The sequence below is a fragment of the Myotis brandtii genome, unplaced genomic scaffold, assembly GCF_000412655.1.
Source record: "Myotis brandtii unplaced genomic scaffold, ASM41265v1 scaffold796, whole genome shotgun sequence".
In the NCBI taxonomy this organism is placed as follows: domain Eukaryota; kingdom Metazoa; phylum Chordata; class Mammalia; order Chiroptera; family Vespertilionidae; genus Myotis; species Myotis brandtii.
The window spans coordinates 593464-609215 of NW_005371207.1; the positions used below are offsets into that span (position 1 = coordinate 593464).

At 41.1% G+C, this 15752-nt stretch overlaps 1 protein-coding gene across 1 annotated transcript in view; it reads left to right on the forward strand.

The window, feature by feature from the left end:
- Window positions 1-15752, forward strand: part of IPO5 (importin 5) — a 54322-nt gene that overhangs the window by 7319 nt on the left and 31251 nt on the right. Inside the window, exons 3-9 of the mRNA XM_005883625.2 lie at window positions 671-773; window positions 2286-2382; window positions 2977-3081; window positions 5399-5521; window positions 5607-5727; window positions 10381-10468; window positions 12448-12554. Coding sequence (XP_005883687.1) covers window positions 671-773; window positions 2286-2382; window positions 2977-3081; window positions 5399-5521; window positions 5607-5727; window positions 10381-10468; window positions 12448-12554 — 744 coding nt within the window. The remainder of the gene's footprint in view (window positions 1-670; window positions 774-2285; window positions 2383-2976; window positions 3082-5398; window positions 5522-5606; window positions 5728-10380; window positions 10469-12447; window positions 12555-15752) is intronic.

Sequence of the window (15752 nt, forward strand, 5' to 3'; positions counted from 1 at the left end):
CCCAGCCTGCACCCACTCCAATCCAGGGCCCCTTAGGGGATGTCCGACTGCCTCTTGCAATCTGGGACCGCTGGCTCCTAACCACTCACCTGCCTGATCACCCCTAACCCCTCTGCCTGATTGCCCTAACCACCTCTGCCTGCCTACTTGATCACCCCTAACTGCTCCTCTACAAGCCTGATCTCCCTAACTGCTCCCCTGCTGGCGTGATCACCCCTAACCACCTCTGCCTCACCCCACACCCGCGACCCAGGATTCCCTCTTCCAACAGGTCGCAGGCACTGGGGACCCAGGCTTCCCTCCCTCTGGCCGGCCACAGGCACCCAGTACCTGGGCCGGCTTTGCCTGGGCTGCAGCTGCAGGCACCTGTCCCCATTCCTCTCTCTCGAGCTAATTTGTGCATGGCTGGTCCCCATGCCTCTCTCCCCATTGTTGAGTGTCTGAGCCGTTAAGGCATGAGAGTGACAACCATTTGCATATTAGCTCTTTATTATATAGGATTATGTCATTTTTAAGTTAAAGAACCTAATTGTGTTAGAAGTTTTTTTAATATAGAGCAAATGACATTTTCTGCTATATATTTTGAATGAGGCTTATAATGAAAGGATTCACCCTTAATGATTTGAAGTTTTGACTTACACACTTTATGCCTGGATTTCTTTACTTTTAGATGAGGATGGTAACAACCAATGGCCTGAAGGTTTGAAGTTCCTTTTTGATTCAGTCAGCTCTCAAAATATGGGACTGCGGGAAGCTGCCCTTCACATTTTCTGGTATATGCCTTGATCTAATTTTTTGAAAATGTTAATGTCATGAATACGCAAAGCACATTTTTATCTTCTAGTCTAACAACTTTTTATTCTGAAAAAGCCTTCAGATAAGCTTTATATTTGTGTTGGAAGTAAAATTGAAAAAACAACAACAACCAAAGCTTTTTATTTCATATTATGATCCTTATTTGTATATGAGGGTTCTCTGGAGCTTTATTTTTTTTAATATTTTTTTACAATAGATTTCAGAGAGGAACGGAGAGGGAGAGAGAGACAGAAACATCAGTGATGAGAGAGAATCATTGATTGGCTGCCTCCTGCACGCCCCACATTGGGGATCCTGCCCACAACCCAGGCATGTGCCCTTAGCGGAAATTGAACTGTGACCTCCTGGCTCATACATCAACAGTCAACACAGCCATGCCCGGCCGGGCTGGAGCTTTATGTCTTTATTTTCTTATTATTCTGAAAAAAATTCTGGAACGGTTTCTTCAGCTTTATTTGGAAATGAACACAGTACTAAATGTAGCTTTTAAAAAGCTGCTTTAGTAATGGCATCTTGAAGAGAAAGAAAGGGCTTGTGAATCCCATTGTTTTCTGGGTCTTCTGTGGTCAAGCTTTATAAAAATGTAATATTTTAATAAACTGCTGTGTATCTATAAGCAGATGATCAAAGTTTAGTAACTATCTGCATTAAGAAAAATTTTGCCCTGCCATGTTACACAGTTCATTGTATTTAAAATAAAATTGGATTTATAAATTTTAAGGATTATATACATTTTTCAATAAAGTATACCTTGAGCATCTGAAGAGGATAAGGGTAGATATTAACACCATTTTCTCCTTAATTTGTCAGATGTATTTTATTTATTTATGTCAGTAGTCCAGAGTAGAGAATTAAGTAAAAGTATTTAGTTTGTTTACCTAGTTTAAAGTAGAGCAGAACTTAAACTACCCTGGATCACCAAGACTAGGAGCAGACTGTGTGAGAACACATGTTTACTGCAGCTACTATGTGCAACTGAGTGGTTGCCCTTGTCCCATCCTGCACTTTAGGTTAGCTTCCCACTGAGACAGAGCATAAGAAGAAAGCACTGGGCTGGGATGGGTGGCTTAGTCATGTACACCTGGGTCTCCCCCTACTCCCAGACTAATCATCTCCACTATGTTTGTTTCCATTCACCCAACCCTAAAAGAAGATTGCTTGGAGGGATGGGTATTTTTCAACCTTAAGGATTGATACTTTGAGTCAGGTAGACATTTAATTAAATATTCTAGTTATCACTTTACTAAGATGAAATGTAGTTTCTTATTGACTTTAGAAAGAGGAAAAGAGAGAGAGAAGCATTGATTTGATTTTCCACTTATTTATATATTCATTGGTTGATTCTGACTGCAGGTCTAACCCACAGCCTTGGGGTAATAAGACAACACTCTAAGCAACTAAGCTATCTGGCCGGGGTAGATGTAATGTAGTGTTTTTTTTTTTTTAAAACGCTTTGAATCATTTTTTAGGAACTTCCCTGGAATTTTTGGGAACCAACAGCAGCACTATTTAGACGTCATCAAACGGATGTTAGTTCAATGTATGCAAGATCAGGAACATCCAGCGGTAAATCATTTCAATTTCCTTTATATTAACACCTAATTTAAGGTAACATCTAACTTGTGAAAGAATTTATGTATATGGAGATTGTCTTTAAAATATAAATACTAGGCTGGCGCCATTTGGGAGCTCAGCCCATCTGGTTTTCCAGATGACCTAATTTATAATTTTTTACCCCCCCACCCCTAAATCTGTATATATTAAAAGGCTAAGTGACTGACTGTATGTATATATGTATGTCTGACTGACTGGCCAGTACATATGACACCCACTGGCAATTTAAAAATAAATGTTGACTTGCACGTGCACGATACATACAAAGCCCTTGCTGGTGCCAATCGCACGCATGTGTTTCGATCTATCATTGTCGATCATGAATTTGGTTGGCACTTCTGTTATAGAGAGAGGGCGAATAGCAATATTAAAATATTTCTTCTAATTAATTTTCTTTCAATGTGCATGAAACTGTGCACCAGGCCACTAGCCTATATATAAATAGTTTTACTGATCAAGAGAAAACTTCATCCTTAGTAACAAAACTTGGACTTGCATCCATTAAAAATGTCTCATGTTTGATATTTTTTACTCTCATCACTTTAGATACGAACACTATCTGCTAGAGCTACAGCTGCATTTATCCTTGCAAATGAGCATAATGTTGCTCTGTTTAAACATTTTGCAGACTTGTTACCCGGATTCTTACAGGTAAGAAGACCATTTAAAATAGGTGATAATTATATCTTTATTGGTTTCTGTAGTTTAATAAATGCATATCAGAGTTAACATTCATTTATTCAGTAAATATACATTGTCTACTATGTGCTGGTACTAGGCACTGGGGATACAGCAGTGAACAAAACGTGCAAATCATTGTCCGCTTTGAACTCACATCTATCAGCTTTGATAGGTTCTTAGTCTTTTAAAATATTTAGGTTAGAGTTTCAGAGTTTTTCTATAATACAGATGATATAAGCAACTTATGCTTATTGAATATGTAATCACATGGGTTATTTCCATTGAATCAACCAAATAATTTATGAAATTAAATGCCTATTTTACATAAGGAAAAACTGAGGAGGAGGGGATAAGAAAGTTGGTAAGTTCACAGTGTTGGAAAGTGGAGGCATCCTGCATGATTCAAACCCAAGTCAGACTGCAGTTCTTAACCAGAGGGTTTATAGCAGTTTGTATTATAGTTTATGGTTAATTCCCATTATTGAATGTCAAGAATAAGTTATTATGTTAAGGACACCTTCTGCCTAAATGAGAAGGTAAAGTAAGATTGAGTAAATTGGAGCAGTTAATCTTGTTAGACCCTAAACCAGCCGTGGGCAAACTACGGCCCACGGGCCGGATCCGGCCCGTTTGAAATGAATAAAACTAAAAAAAAAAAAAGACCGTACCCTTTTATGTAATGATGTTTACTTTGAATTTATATTAGTTCACACAAACACTCCATCCATGCTTTTGTTCTGGCCCTCCGGTCCAGTTTAAGAACCCACTGTGGCCCTCGAGTCAGAAAGTTTGCCCACCCCTGCCCTAAACCCATTTTTTAATAACATATTTTATAACTTCCCATATTCTGTCCTAAAATGAAATGCATAGGTAACATAAATCACATACGTGCTCTACCACTCGCTATGACGGGCACTGACCACCAGGGGGCAGACAGCCGACTAGTCGACCAGTTGCTATGACGTGCACTGACCACCAGGGGGTAGACGCTCTGACCAATAGGTTAGCTTGCTACTGGGGTATAGCAGATCGGGGCTGAGCGAGATGGGCTGGACATGCCCTGGAGCCCTCCTGCGGTCCCTCTCCAGTTGGCCAACCTCCTGCATCCTTCCCCTGCCCCAGTCGTGCACCGGTGGGGTCCCTCAGCCTGGCCTGTGCCCTCTCACAATCTGGGACCTCTCGGGGGATGTCAGCTCGTTTTGGCCCGAGGGCAGAACGACCAGTTCCTATGATGCACACTGACAACCAGGGGGCGGACACAATGCAGGAGCTGCCCCCTGGTGGTGAGTGCACTCCTACAAAGGGAGCATCATTCAGCCAGAAGCCGGGATTGTGGCTGGTGATCACAGCAGTGGTGTCAGGAACCTCTCCCACCTTCACAGCAGCGCTAAGGATGTCCAACTGCCGGCTTAGGCTCGCACCACGCTGAGGGACCCCTCCAAAATGCACAGATTTTTGTGTACCGGGCCTCTAGTTCTGTCCTAAAATGAAATGCATAGGTAACAACTCACGTACATGCACAAGTTTTTAAAATATCAATACATGGTTCTAAGTGAATATAAGAAGTAAAAAGAAAGTAACATATACTAAAAATGGCATGCTTTCTACATATAAATGCCAAGGCATGACTACCACAAAAGACATAGATTCCGTGATTTTTTTTTAAGTGACCTCTACAAATGCAATAGATTAAGAAATGGACAATACAGAGGTCTCATTGGCAAGTCAAACATCAAAATTGCTGTTACTGTTAATGATTTGATTTCCAGAAATGGTAAAGTTCTGGATGAAACAAATTATGTATTTTTGACTTATACAATATTTACATTGGGGGGGATCACAGTACAGTTATTTTTCACAGTACATTTTTAAAATGGTGCAAAATAATTTGTGAGTTGGGTTCCAGTTCTGATAATTATAAGTAAGTTCATTTTGTGAGTGTCTTATATTTATGATCTTGTGAGATGCATGATAACGTCTTGTTAATTCCTTGGAAGCATTTGTGTCACAAATGGAGGATATCTAATACTCCTGGTTTTTGCCCATCTTTAGTCGTGACAACCAAGAAAACACCTCCTAAGAGAAATAACCCTATTGCAAACTGGGTTAGACAGGAGTTAGAGGAGGTAAAACTGAAATATTCTGCATGGGTCAGAGGATTTAGTAGATATTTTTCTTTCATTGTCATCAAACTGAAGAGAGTTTAGGTCAATGACAAAACACTAACTGTTCCATTCTATTTTAGTACTTTATTACCAAACTTTACATTCTGTTTCATCTTTTCTAGGCTGTAAATGATTCGTGCTACCAGAATGATGATTCGGTCCTAAAATCCCTTGTGGAGATTGCAGATACTGTTCCAAAGTATTTGCGTCCTCATTTGGAAGCTACTTTACAGCTAAGTCTAAAGGTAAATTAAATACTTCAGTAAATGTTGTGTTTATAATTTTCAGTGAATAAACTACTAAATGTATGCAAATATGTCTTCCTTGTAGTTATGTGGAGACACTAGCCTCAATAATATGCAACGCCAGCTTGCCCTTGAAGTAATTGTGACCCTCTCTGAGACTGCAGCTGCTATGTTAAGAAAACATACCAATATTGTTGCACAAACTAGTAAGTCAAAGATCTTTAAATGGTTTATGTTAATGTAGGAAAATCGTTGAATAAATGTGCTGAGAGTTGTATAAGTTCACAGGTTTGTTAATGTCAGGGGATGTGCATCTTTGTACGTACTCACATATGTGTACCCAACTTGCTGGCTTTGCTGCAGCTCTCTGAAACCTAACATGATGGTAGGCATGACTGGTAATACCTAGAAATCACAAACATTTATGGAGAAAATTGTGTAAGATATTGAAAGACCAAAAGAAACATTGAAAGAACTAAATATCAGTTCTCCTCAAATGCAATATAATTTCACTCAGAATCCCAACTTATGTTGAAGAACATAGGTTCTGGAGTAAAATTTTGTTAAAGAGAATTTTGTTAAACCAAATAGAGGTCTTGCCCTATCAGCTGTGAAGATTTAGAATTTGTTGATGGTGCAGGTGTAGACAAATAGATTGGGTGGAGCCAAAGGGTGTGGGAGCAGAACCACTCAAGTGAAAGCAAAACTGACTTTATCAGAAGTCATTGGGGGGACTGGTTATTTCTATTTTTAAAAGTACCACAATCTTAAATATTCTGTAACAACCAATTTGGGGTTGATTAAAAGCTAATACAGACACATTTTATTTTTTTAAATATGTTTTTATTGATTTCAGAGAGGAGGGGAGAGGGAGAGAGAGAAAAACATCAATGATGAGAGAGAATCATTGATTGACTGCCTCCACACGCCACACACTAGGGATCAAGCCCACAACTTGGCCATGTGCCCTGATTAGGAATCGAACCATGACCTCCTGGTTCATAGGTCTATGCTCAACTACTGAGCCACGCTGGATGGGCCATAGACACATTTTACAAGGAAAGCTTGATAGATAGTAGAGAAGGATTTTTAAAAGGCTGAATTAAAAACCATATATGTAAAAACATTGCTAAATTTGCAAAAAGGAAAATAATGTTTTGACCATCCAAGGACACCATAAGTGAAATTAAAAGAGACACTACAGACTAGAGAAAATAGTTGCAGTGCTCACCGTCAACAAAGTTTTATTATCCAGAAATTAGACAAAGGTTAGTAACAGGAAATTCACAAAAGAGGAATCTAAAATAGCTAAAGAACACTACTCTGTCTCAGTAAAAACAAGTGTAATTGTGGAATACAGCGTATTGGAAACTTTGATAACATCAAGTGTTGATGAAGCGTGTAGATAGTAGAAGACATTTTTACAGTTGCAGGGCACTTCACACATTGTGGTGAAATAAGAGGCCTTTTAAACTTCCCTTAGCAAGCTTATAGAACCACTATGGAGAGCAGTTTAGTGCTGTTGAAGAAGATACTTGTAGGTACCTAAACTCACACTTGTCAAGGAGATCAAGCCTTGTATAAGATGTATAAGAATTTCATCAAAGTAAAATTTGTAATTGGAAACAACCAAAATGTCCATCAACAGGATAGTATTTATATAATGGAATGCTATGAGAAAAAAAGAAAATTGCCAGAGGATACATATAGTATGACTAGGGGCCCAGTACACGAATTCATGCACCTTGAAAGGAACTGTGGGCTGAGAGGCTGCAGTGGGCACAGAGGTGGGTCTCGGCCCATCCTCCCGGCCTCTCCTCCCGCAGCCCCCTGTCCCCTGTCTGCCAGCAGCCCTGCTGGCACAGGCCTTGCTCGCACCCGCTGACAGCTGCAGCCCTGCTCGCACCCGCTTATGGCATGGAGCAATTGGGGCCCACACCAGAAGTGGATCTGAGCAGCAGCTGCTGCCCCGATCATCCCTCAGGAGCAGGGGGAGGCGGAGAAGCCCTCAGGGGCAATCAGGGCTGGCAACCACCGCTTGCACCTGCCGATGGTGCCGAGCAATTGGGACTGGCGCCAGGCACCTGCAGCGGGTGTGAGCGGCCATTCCGGCGCCAGCAGCGGCTGTGAGAGGGGCTAGCGCCAGTAGCAGGTGTGAGCATAGGGCAGGGCCGTGGCGCATGGGAGCAAAGAATTTTTAGTAACCACCAGAGGCTCATCACGATTACAGCAACCGGCGCCCTGCCTTGGTCTGGCACCCCCACTCACCTCCTTCACCATCTCACTGCGGCCGATGCCCACCATATTCCGCACTCTACCGTCTTCTGACACCCACCATGTTTCACACGCGCCCCCTGGTGGTCAGAGCACATCATAGTGACCAGTTCTGCTGTTCAATTTATTTGCAATTAGGGTTTTATATAGAGAGACTAGAGGCCCGGTGTACAAAAATTTGTGCACTCGCGGGGGGGGGGGTTATCCCTCAGCCGGCCCTGTGCCCTCTTGCAGTCTGGGACCCCTCGGGGGATGACCACCTGCTGGCTTAGGCCCAGGGGAGCGGGCCTAAGCTGGCAGTCAGACATCTCTCTGGCAGCCCGGGAGCCCTCAAGGGATGTCCACTTGCCAGCAGGGAGCAGGCCTAAGCTGCAGTTGGACATCCTTAGCGCTGCTGAGGAGGCGGGAGAGGCTCCCACCACCACCGCTGTACTGGAAGCCGTCATCCTGGCTTGTGACTGAGCAGAGCTCCCCCTGTGGGAGCGCACTGACCACCAGGGGGCAGCTCCTGCATTGAGCATCTGCCCCCTGGTGGTCAGTGTGTGTCATAGTGACCAGTCATTCCCAGTTCTGTTAGGGTCAATTTGAATATTACCCCTTTATTATATAGGAGTGTCTGGCCAGCCTGGATAAGGGGCTGATGGCTGTTTGCAGGCTGGCCACAGCCCCTTCAGGGTGCGGGATCCCCGCTGGGGTGCCTGGCCAGTCTGGGTGAGTGGCTGATGGCAGTTTGAAGGCTGGCCAAGCCCCCCAGCGGGGACCCTCACCCCATAAGGGTGTGGCCAGCCTGGGTGAGTGGCTGATGGCTGTTTGCAGGCTGGCCACAGCCCCTTCAGGGTGGGGGTCCCCACTGGGGTACCTGGGTGAGGGGCAGAGGGCCGTTTTCAGGCTGGCTAAGCCCCCCAGCGGGGACCCTCACCCCATAAGGGTGTGGCCAGCCTGGGTGAGTGGCTGATGGCTGTTTGCAGGCAGGCCAAGTCCCCCAGTGGGGACCCTCACTCCATGAGGGTGTGGCCATCCTGGGTGAGGGGCTGATGGCTGTTTGCAGGCTGGCCACGGCCCCCAGCCACCCAAGCTCCCAGTGGAGCTGGCTGGAAGCAGGTATCTGGGATTTATTTGTCTATAATTGAAACTTTGTTCTCATGAGCAGAGGCCACAGCCGGCTCAGGGCAGGCGGGAAGCTTGGTTTCCTCCATCACCCGGGCAACAAAGCCTTCTGCTTGCTCCAGCTCCGTGGCTGCCGGCCGCCATCTTGGTTGGGTTAATTTGCATATAGTCGCTCTGATTGGCTGGTGGGCTTGGCTTGGGGTGTAGCAAAGGTACGGTCACTTAGCATCTTTGTCTTTTATTGGTGTAGACTAGAGGCCCAGTACATGCAATTTGTGCAATGGTAGGGTCCCTAGTGGCTACCAGCTGCCAGCCAGGGCCTCCTTCCCTTCCCCCGGCTGGCCCCGCCTCCCTAGTCAAACTCCCAGATGACCTCCCAGTCGAGGGGACAATTTGCATACCACCTTATATAACAAAAGCCTAATATGCTAAGTGTCCGGTTGGTCATTCAACCAATCAAAGCATAATATGCTAATGATGTGCTACAGGTGCACAACTGCTCGCTATGACATGCACTGATCACCAGGGGGCAGACAGTCGATCGGTCAACCAGTCGCTATGATGTGCACTGACCACCAGGAGGCAGATGCTCTAAACAGTAGGTTAGCTTGATGCTGGGGCCCACCCATCAGGACTGAGTGAGACGGGCCAGACATGCCCTGGAGCCCTCCCGCAGTCCCTCCCCAGCTGGCCAACCTCCTGCATCTCTCCCTCACCCCGATTGTGCACTGGTGGGCTCCCTCAGCCTGGCCTGCGCCCTCTCGCTATCCAGGATCCCTCGGGGGACATTGGAGAGCCAATTTCGGCCTGATCCCACAGGGGGAGCACCGCTCACCCAGAAGCCGGGCTTACACTGGCGAGCACAGCAGTGGTGGCGGAAGCCTCTCCCACCTCTGCAGCAGCCCTAAAGATGTCCAACTTAGACCTGGGGAGCAGGCCTAAGCTACCAGTCAGACATCCCCCGAGGGCTCCTGGACTGCAAGAGGGCGCAGGCTGGGCTGAGGGACACCCCACACACACACAACCCCACAGTGCATGAATTTCGTGCACCGGGCCTCTTGTGTATTATAAAAAAGTATAATCTTGAAATAGTGCTCTTTTGTATGTAAATACAGAAGTCTGTAGTTCAAGTGTAAAAACAGTTTGGGAATGGAAACATTTGATTTTTTATGATGGAGCTCACTTCTGGTGGTGAGGAAGGGAGAGAATGCAATAGGATTTGTGAAGTTTGACTTTAATTCTTAATGTACTTCTTAAGAAGATGTAAAGCAAATGTGGCCCCCCAAAAAACTACAAAACCCACAAATGGTTAAAATTAAAAACGGGTGTTAGGCGCACAGGAAAATAAATTTTTTTGTCTCTCTTAGATGCAAAGTAAATCCTTCATTTTTTACTTAGTGAGATTCTTGTTTGTAAATGATGATATTGATAAAATAAAAAAAAGCCATGGTCTTCAGATATGAAATTATTTCCTTTAGTTCCTCAGATGTTAGCAATGATGGTTGATCTAGAAGAGGATGAGGACTGGGCAAATGCGGATGAACTAGAAGATGATGATTTTGACAGGTAATCATACACAATAAATACTGTATAAAGGTTCCTCCTTGACAGGATAGAGCAACATCAGTTGACAATGAGAGCTTTAGGCTTATGAGGCCCCCACCTTTCTACCACTGTATTCCATAATTTGAAGTTAAACTTTTAGTTTGGAATATGGGACACTTAGGTTTCTTGTTGTATGCATTTCTGCATCCGATTTTGTAAATATTTCAAATAAAGTAGCTATCTTTTCTACCCCATCTTTAAAACTTCTTCAAGATTTTTTATTTTGAGTACGTTTTTAAAATATGTATAAAGAAACTTTATTGTGATAAATTCCTTTATAGGCATAGTCTTCATTTAGAATGGTTATTTCACCACAGTTCCCTGTGAAGCTTCATATTTTCCTAATCTACCATCTAACTTGAGGCTACAGAGGAGACGGTGGTGAAATCTGTACACTAGGTGACATAACACTGGAATTGCTGTTTTACGTGCTGTGACTTAGGAGACCCCCATGAATACAGATTCCTATGGAAAAGTCAACCGAAATCTATATTCACTGTCCCAATAGTGATGATGGCCCTTTGCATGTACATGAAACAGCACTTCAGAAATCTGTTAATTTGATTCTTTCAGTAGTCTTAAAGGTATATTATAGCTACAGAACGGAGAGAAAAGGTTGAGTGATTTGCTCAATATTGCATAGCCAGTTAGTAGACTGGGCTGTAATACCATTTCTCTTAGTCTTCCCAGGGTATCATACTATCTCTGATTCTTAAAAAGAACTGAAATTATTCCCAGAAAGGCTAGCAGTTGGTATAAGCTACTATAACAATACTAGAAATGAAAGACATTTGCCTTATAGAATATATGGTGGTTTCTGAGGCTAACTCCCATTATTAAAAATGACTGACTTCTGACTTAAAAGACTGTGTTGGAGTGTATGAAAGTAGTCCTTCACTGGAAATAACCTAACAGGGCTGAAGAAAAGATAGGGCTCAGATCAGGTTTTCTTTCCCTGGTTCAAGTTACTCTAATGTGCTGCTACCTGGCCTGGAATTTGCCCTGTAAAAGGCCCTTGAATTTATATGGTTTATGAAGCTGTCTTTTTCTGGACTAGGTAAATAAGCTTTTCTTATCTGTGAATAAATGGCCATATATTTTCAAATCAGTTTAAGTCTAAGAACCTGTTCTAAAGATAGTTTGTAGACTTTTCTTTGTACACATGTGGGGACAAAAGTAGGTTTATAGTTGTGAGTATGCAAAACAGTTTATTCTACATTATTAATTACTTATTAATTACTGTATTGTTTTCCATACAAACAACGCTAAAGCTACTTTTGCCCACCTCTGTATGTCATATCTTCAGAACAGCTTAAGATTATGCACATGACAAACTCACTGCTGATCTTAGAGTTATAAGACAGTACAAAGGCTTTTATGCCTGGTTTTCTTCAGTTTTCAGTAAAAACACTGGAATGGAGTTTCACTTACACATAATTTTTGGCAATGCAATTTATACCCCTTTAAAGGTAAATAAATAAGTTCACAGTGAGGAGAAAATCATGTACAGTCTCAGCCCCCTTTCAGTTTTCTATGTTCTGTTCACTGATTATTTTGAAGGATATATGTCCAGGAAATGAGAAATGCAAGTTCTCCTAAATGCTCTGCACACACTGCTGCATCTTGAAAGTATCAGAAGCTAAGTGTTAGCCAGTGTGGGGTGTATGCATGTAAAGAGAGAGAAAGGGGAAAGCCTTGAAAAATAAGATTTGGACATAGGACTTTTTAAACTACAGTGAATCATAGTTTATTTGCCTCCCTCCCCTTTTTTAACTCTAGGGTTTTTAACTCAAACTTACTATATACATTCAGAAGTCTGCTTGATTTATTCTTTTTCAATCCTAGTTTAATAACAATCCACATTTAGAAATATGTCTGTATAGTATACTATTCTTGTGTATTTTGAATATGTTGAGTACATTACATGCTGTTTTGTGCAGCAATGCAGTTGCTGGTGAGAGTGCTTTGGACCGAATGGCTTGTGGACTTGGAGGAAAGCTCGTTTTGCCCATGATCAAGGAACACATTATGCAGATGCTTCAAAATCGTAAGCTCTCTCTTTCAAATGCTAGAATAATGGAAAGTTGCTTTCTAAGTCAGAAACTATAACAAATGCTTAGACTGTGTCTAAAAATTAATCTTTGCCTTTTTATATTCTGTGTTTAACCTGATTTTTACATTATGTTGATAAAATTCTATTTAGTTGTCTTTGGGGCCATTCAGTCTTAAGCCAAAGAATATTTTTCCTCACAATTAAAAATACTCAATTCTCCTCAGAATTGGCATAATTGCATAGGAAAAAAAATATAAATTCTAAGAAAAATTTAGTTTTCTCTTTAGCCAGAAACATCTAGATTTGAATTTAACTAAAATGATATTATTTAACTATTTATGAAACATTGATTCATAAAATTTTATGAGACATATTTGATTTATATAATCTCCCTTCAGCCAATATCTTTTATTTTCAAGGCTATCTAGTATTTCCCAATAAATATTTGGTCATATCAATACCAAACATTGTGTACATGTTTTTTTGTGGGGGTGTTTTTGTCTTTTTAATTACAAAGTAAACGAGTTTGAATTTTTTTTTTTAATTCAAATACAGAAATGTATAACTAAAAGTCCCTTACCTTAGATTCAGAGGTGGCCACTATTAAAAAGTCTCTGAGAGTGTTTTATTTGCCTCTCTTAGCATTTCCATTTTTTTCTCTTTATGCATATTGGCAGGGGGCAGTTTTGGAATGTGACTATACCATACAGACTCACCATACTTACCTTAAGCTTTTGCTGCACAGTACAGTATATCACCATACAATAGCCTCCCTTATTTGTTTAACAGCACATAGCATTCCACACTTCCCCACTGAATGTTAACAGTTTTTGTTGATTAAAATAATGGTACTGCATACACTTGTACAGAAATCCTGGTTTGCTTGTATGAATATTTCATTTATAGAGTACATTATAGGAGACAAAGTTGAGGGGCAAACCATTGATTCGGGATCTTAAAGTAGTAAAACAGAGTTATAATACCAGCTTCAAATGAAAGTGAATTATTAAGAACTCTAGCTAGCCCTTAGGCTGTTTACCTCACTCCTTCTTATTCTATAAGATTCTTATTTATCCTGAAAGGCATTGCCCAAAACCATGATCCCTTTTTAATGATGTGGTTTTACATTTGGGTCTTGAATAATAATTTTCCCCCTTTTTAATCCCTTGAATTTTGGGGGGGGGGGGTGTTGGTTAATCCTCACCCGAGGATACTTTTCTATTGATCTTTTAGAGAGAGGGAAAGACCGAAACATAGATGTGAGAGAAATACATCGATTTCTGCACACGTCCCAACCAGGGCCCAGGCTGGGAAGGAACCTGCAACCAAGATACATGTCCTTGACCGGACTCAAACCCGGGACCCTTTGGTCCACAGGCCCAATGCTTTATCCATTGAGCCAAACCAGCCAGGGTAATCCTCTGCATTTTTTTTAGCGTTTTTCACAAAAGGATAGGGACAGATAGCATCACAGATTGCTCAACCTCTAAGAGCTGCTAGAAAGAATCTAGCCCTTTCATTTTAAGATGAAAGTAAAGCCCAGAGACATTTTACACAAGGCCAACCAGCTAACAGTGTTTTTCCATTGATTCACACTATTCTGATCATTTTGTTGTGGATGTGGTTTTGTGATTTGCAGTTAAAGAATTTGACCTTTAAATTCCTGCTACAACTTACTAGCTAGTAAAGAAGGCTTTACTTGTATGGCAATGGACGCGTAAAGATTTGTTACTGCTGAATGTATGACTTTGAGCAAGTCTTTTGCACCTTTATTGTGTATAAAACTGGAAAATGAGACTTGCCCTCTACCCAGGATTATGGTTAGAATCCAAAGCTGTATTTAATTTATGTGAAAAGTGCTTTAACAATGGCAAATGGTATATATTTCTTAGTAACATATACTCCACTTTATTTTTCAAAAGTTTTGTTGTCTTTGCTTTAAATAATGACCTGCAAAATTTTTTAAATCTTAAAATTCAGAGAAGAAAAACCATTTCCAAATCCCCATACCATGCCATCTCATTTGCTCAGCATTCTTCCAGACACTGCACATGAGAATGTATGTGTCATATCTCTGATTCAAGTATAGATATATTTCTATATCAGTATTTATCGCATTCCTTTAATTTTAATTAGTAAGTACAGTATGCAAAGATTAGTATATGATATTGATATATTGGTTTCCTAGGATTATTCCTCAGTTGACTCATTTTTGGTTTACTGGTATATTGAGTAATTGAACACATTAAAAACATACAACTTTATAAGTGATAAAAGTTTTAATACTTAACATAAACATTAGCATTTTTCAGAAAATTTTTACAGTAGAATTAGTTACAACAGAGTTCATCTTTACATAGGTTTCAGGCTCCCCAAAGTGAAAAATTTAGTATGAAATATTTTAGGATTTTTCTACAATGTGGTTTAACCCTTATGCCAGCAGTTCTTAAACTTTCTCTTCTCAGGATGCCTTCACATTCTTAAAAATTACTGAGATTTCCAGAGCTCTTTTCTTTATGTGGATTATATCCATTTGTATTAGAAATTAAAACAAATATTAAAAATCTTTATTTAAAAATAAACACATTATACATTACTAGAAATAACATTTTTGTGAAGAATGACTCCTCTAAAACAAAAAAATGTTAAAAGAATGTCTTTTTTGCTATTTTATAAATATTATTAGATGCCTTAGCTGAATTCATGGGCAAACTACAGTAATTAATAAATAATACAAGAATAAACTGTTATGCATATTCACAACTGTAAACCTGCTTTTGCTCTACCTTATATTTATGTGTATCTTGTTTTGTTCTTGAAGGAATTTTAGACATAAGAGGGAAATTACATACTAGAATAGGATGTGAAGTCTAGTAAAAAATAAACATTGCTTAGCGAATATCTACACTAATAAAAGAGAAACGTAATTAGCATACGACCGCTACCCTTCCCATTGGCTAATCAGCATATCCTTATGCAAATTAACTGTCAGCCCAGATGGCGGCCGGCAGCCATGCACTGAAGCGAACAGGGAGGCTTGCTTGCTTCAGTGACTGCGGACTCCAACGTTCCCCGCCTAACTTGCCGGCCTCTCAGCTGCAACTCTAAGCAACTATGTACTATGTTGCAAATAAGAAGCTAAACAAAACCCCAGAAACCAGCCGGACTGAAAGCCAGCCGGACCGCAACATT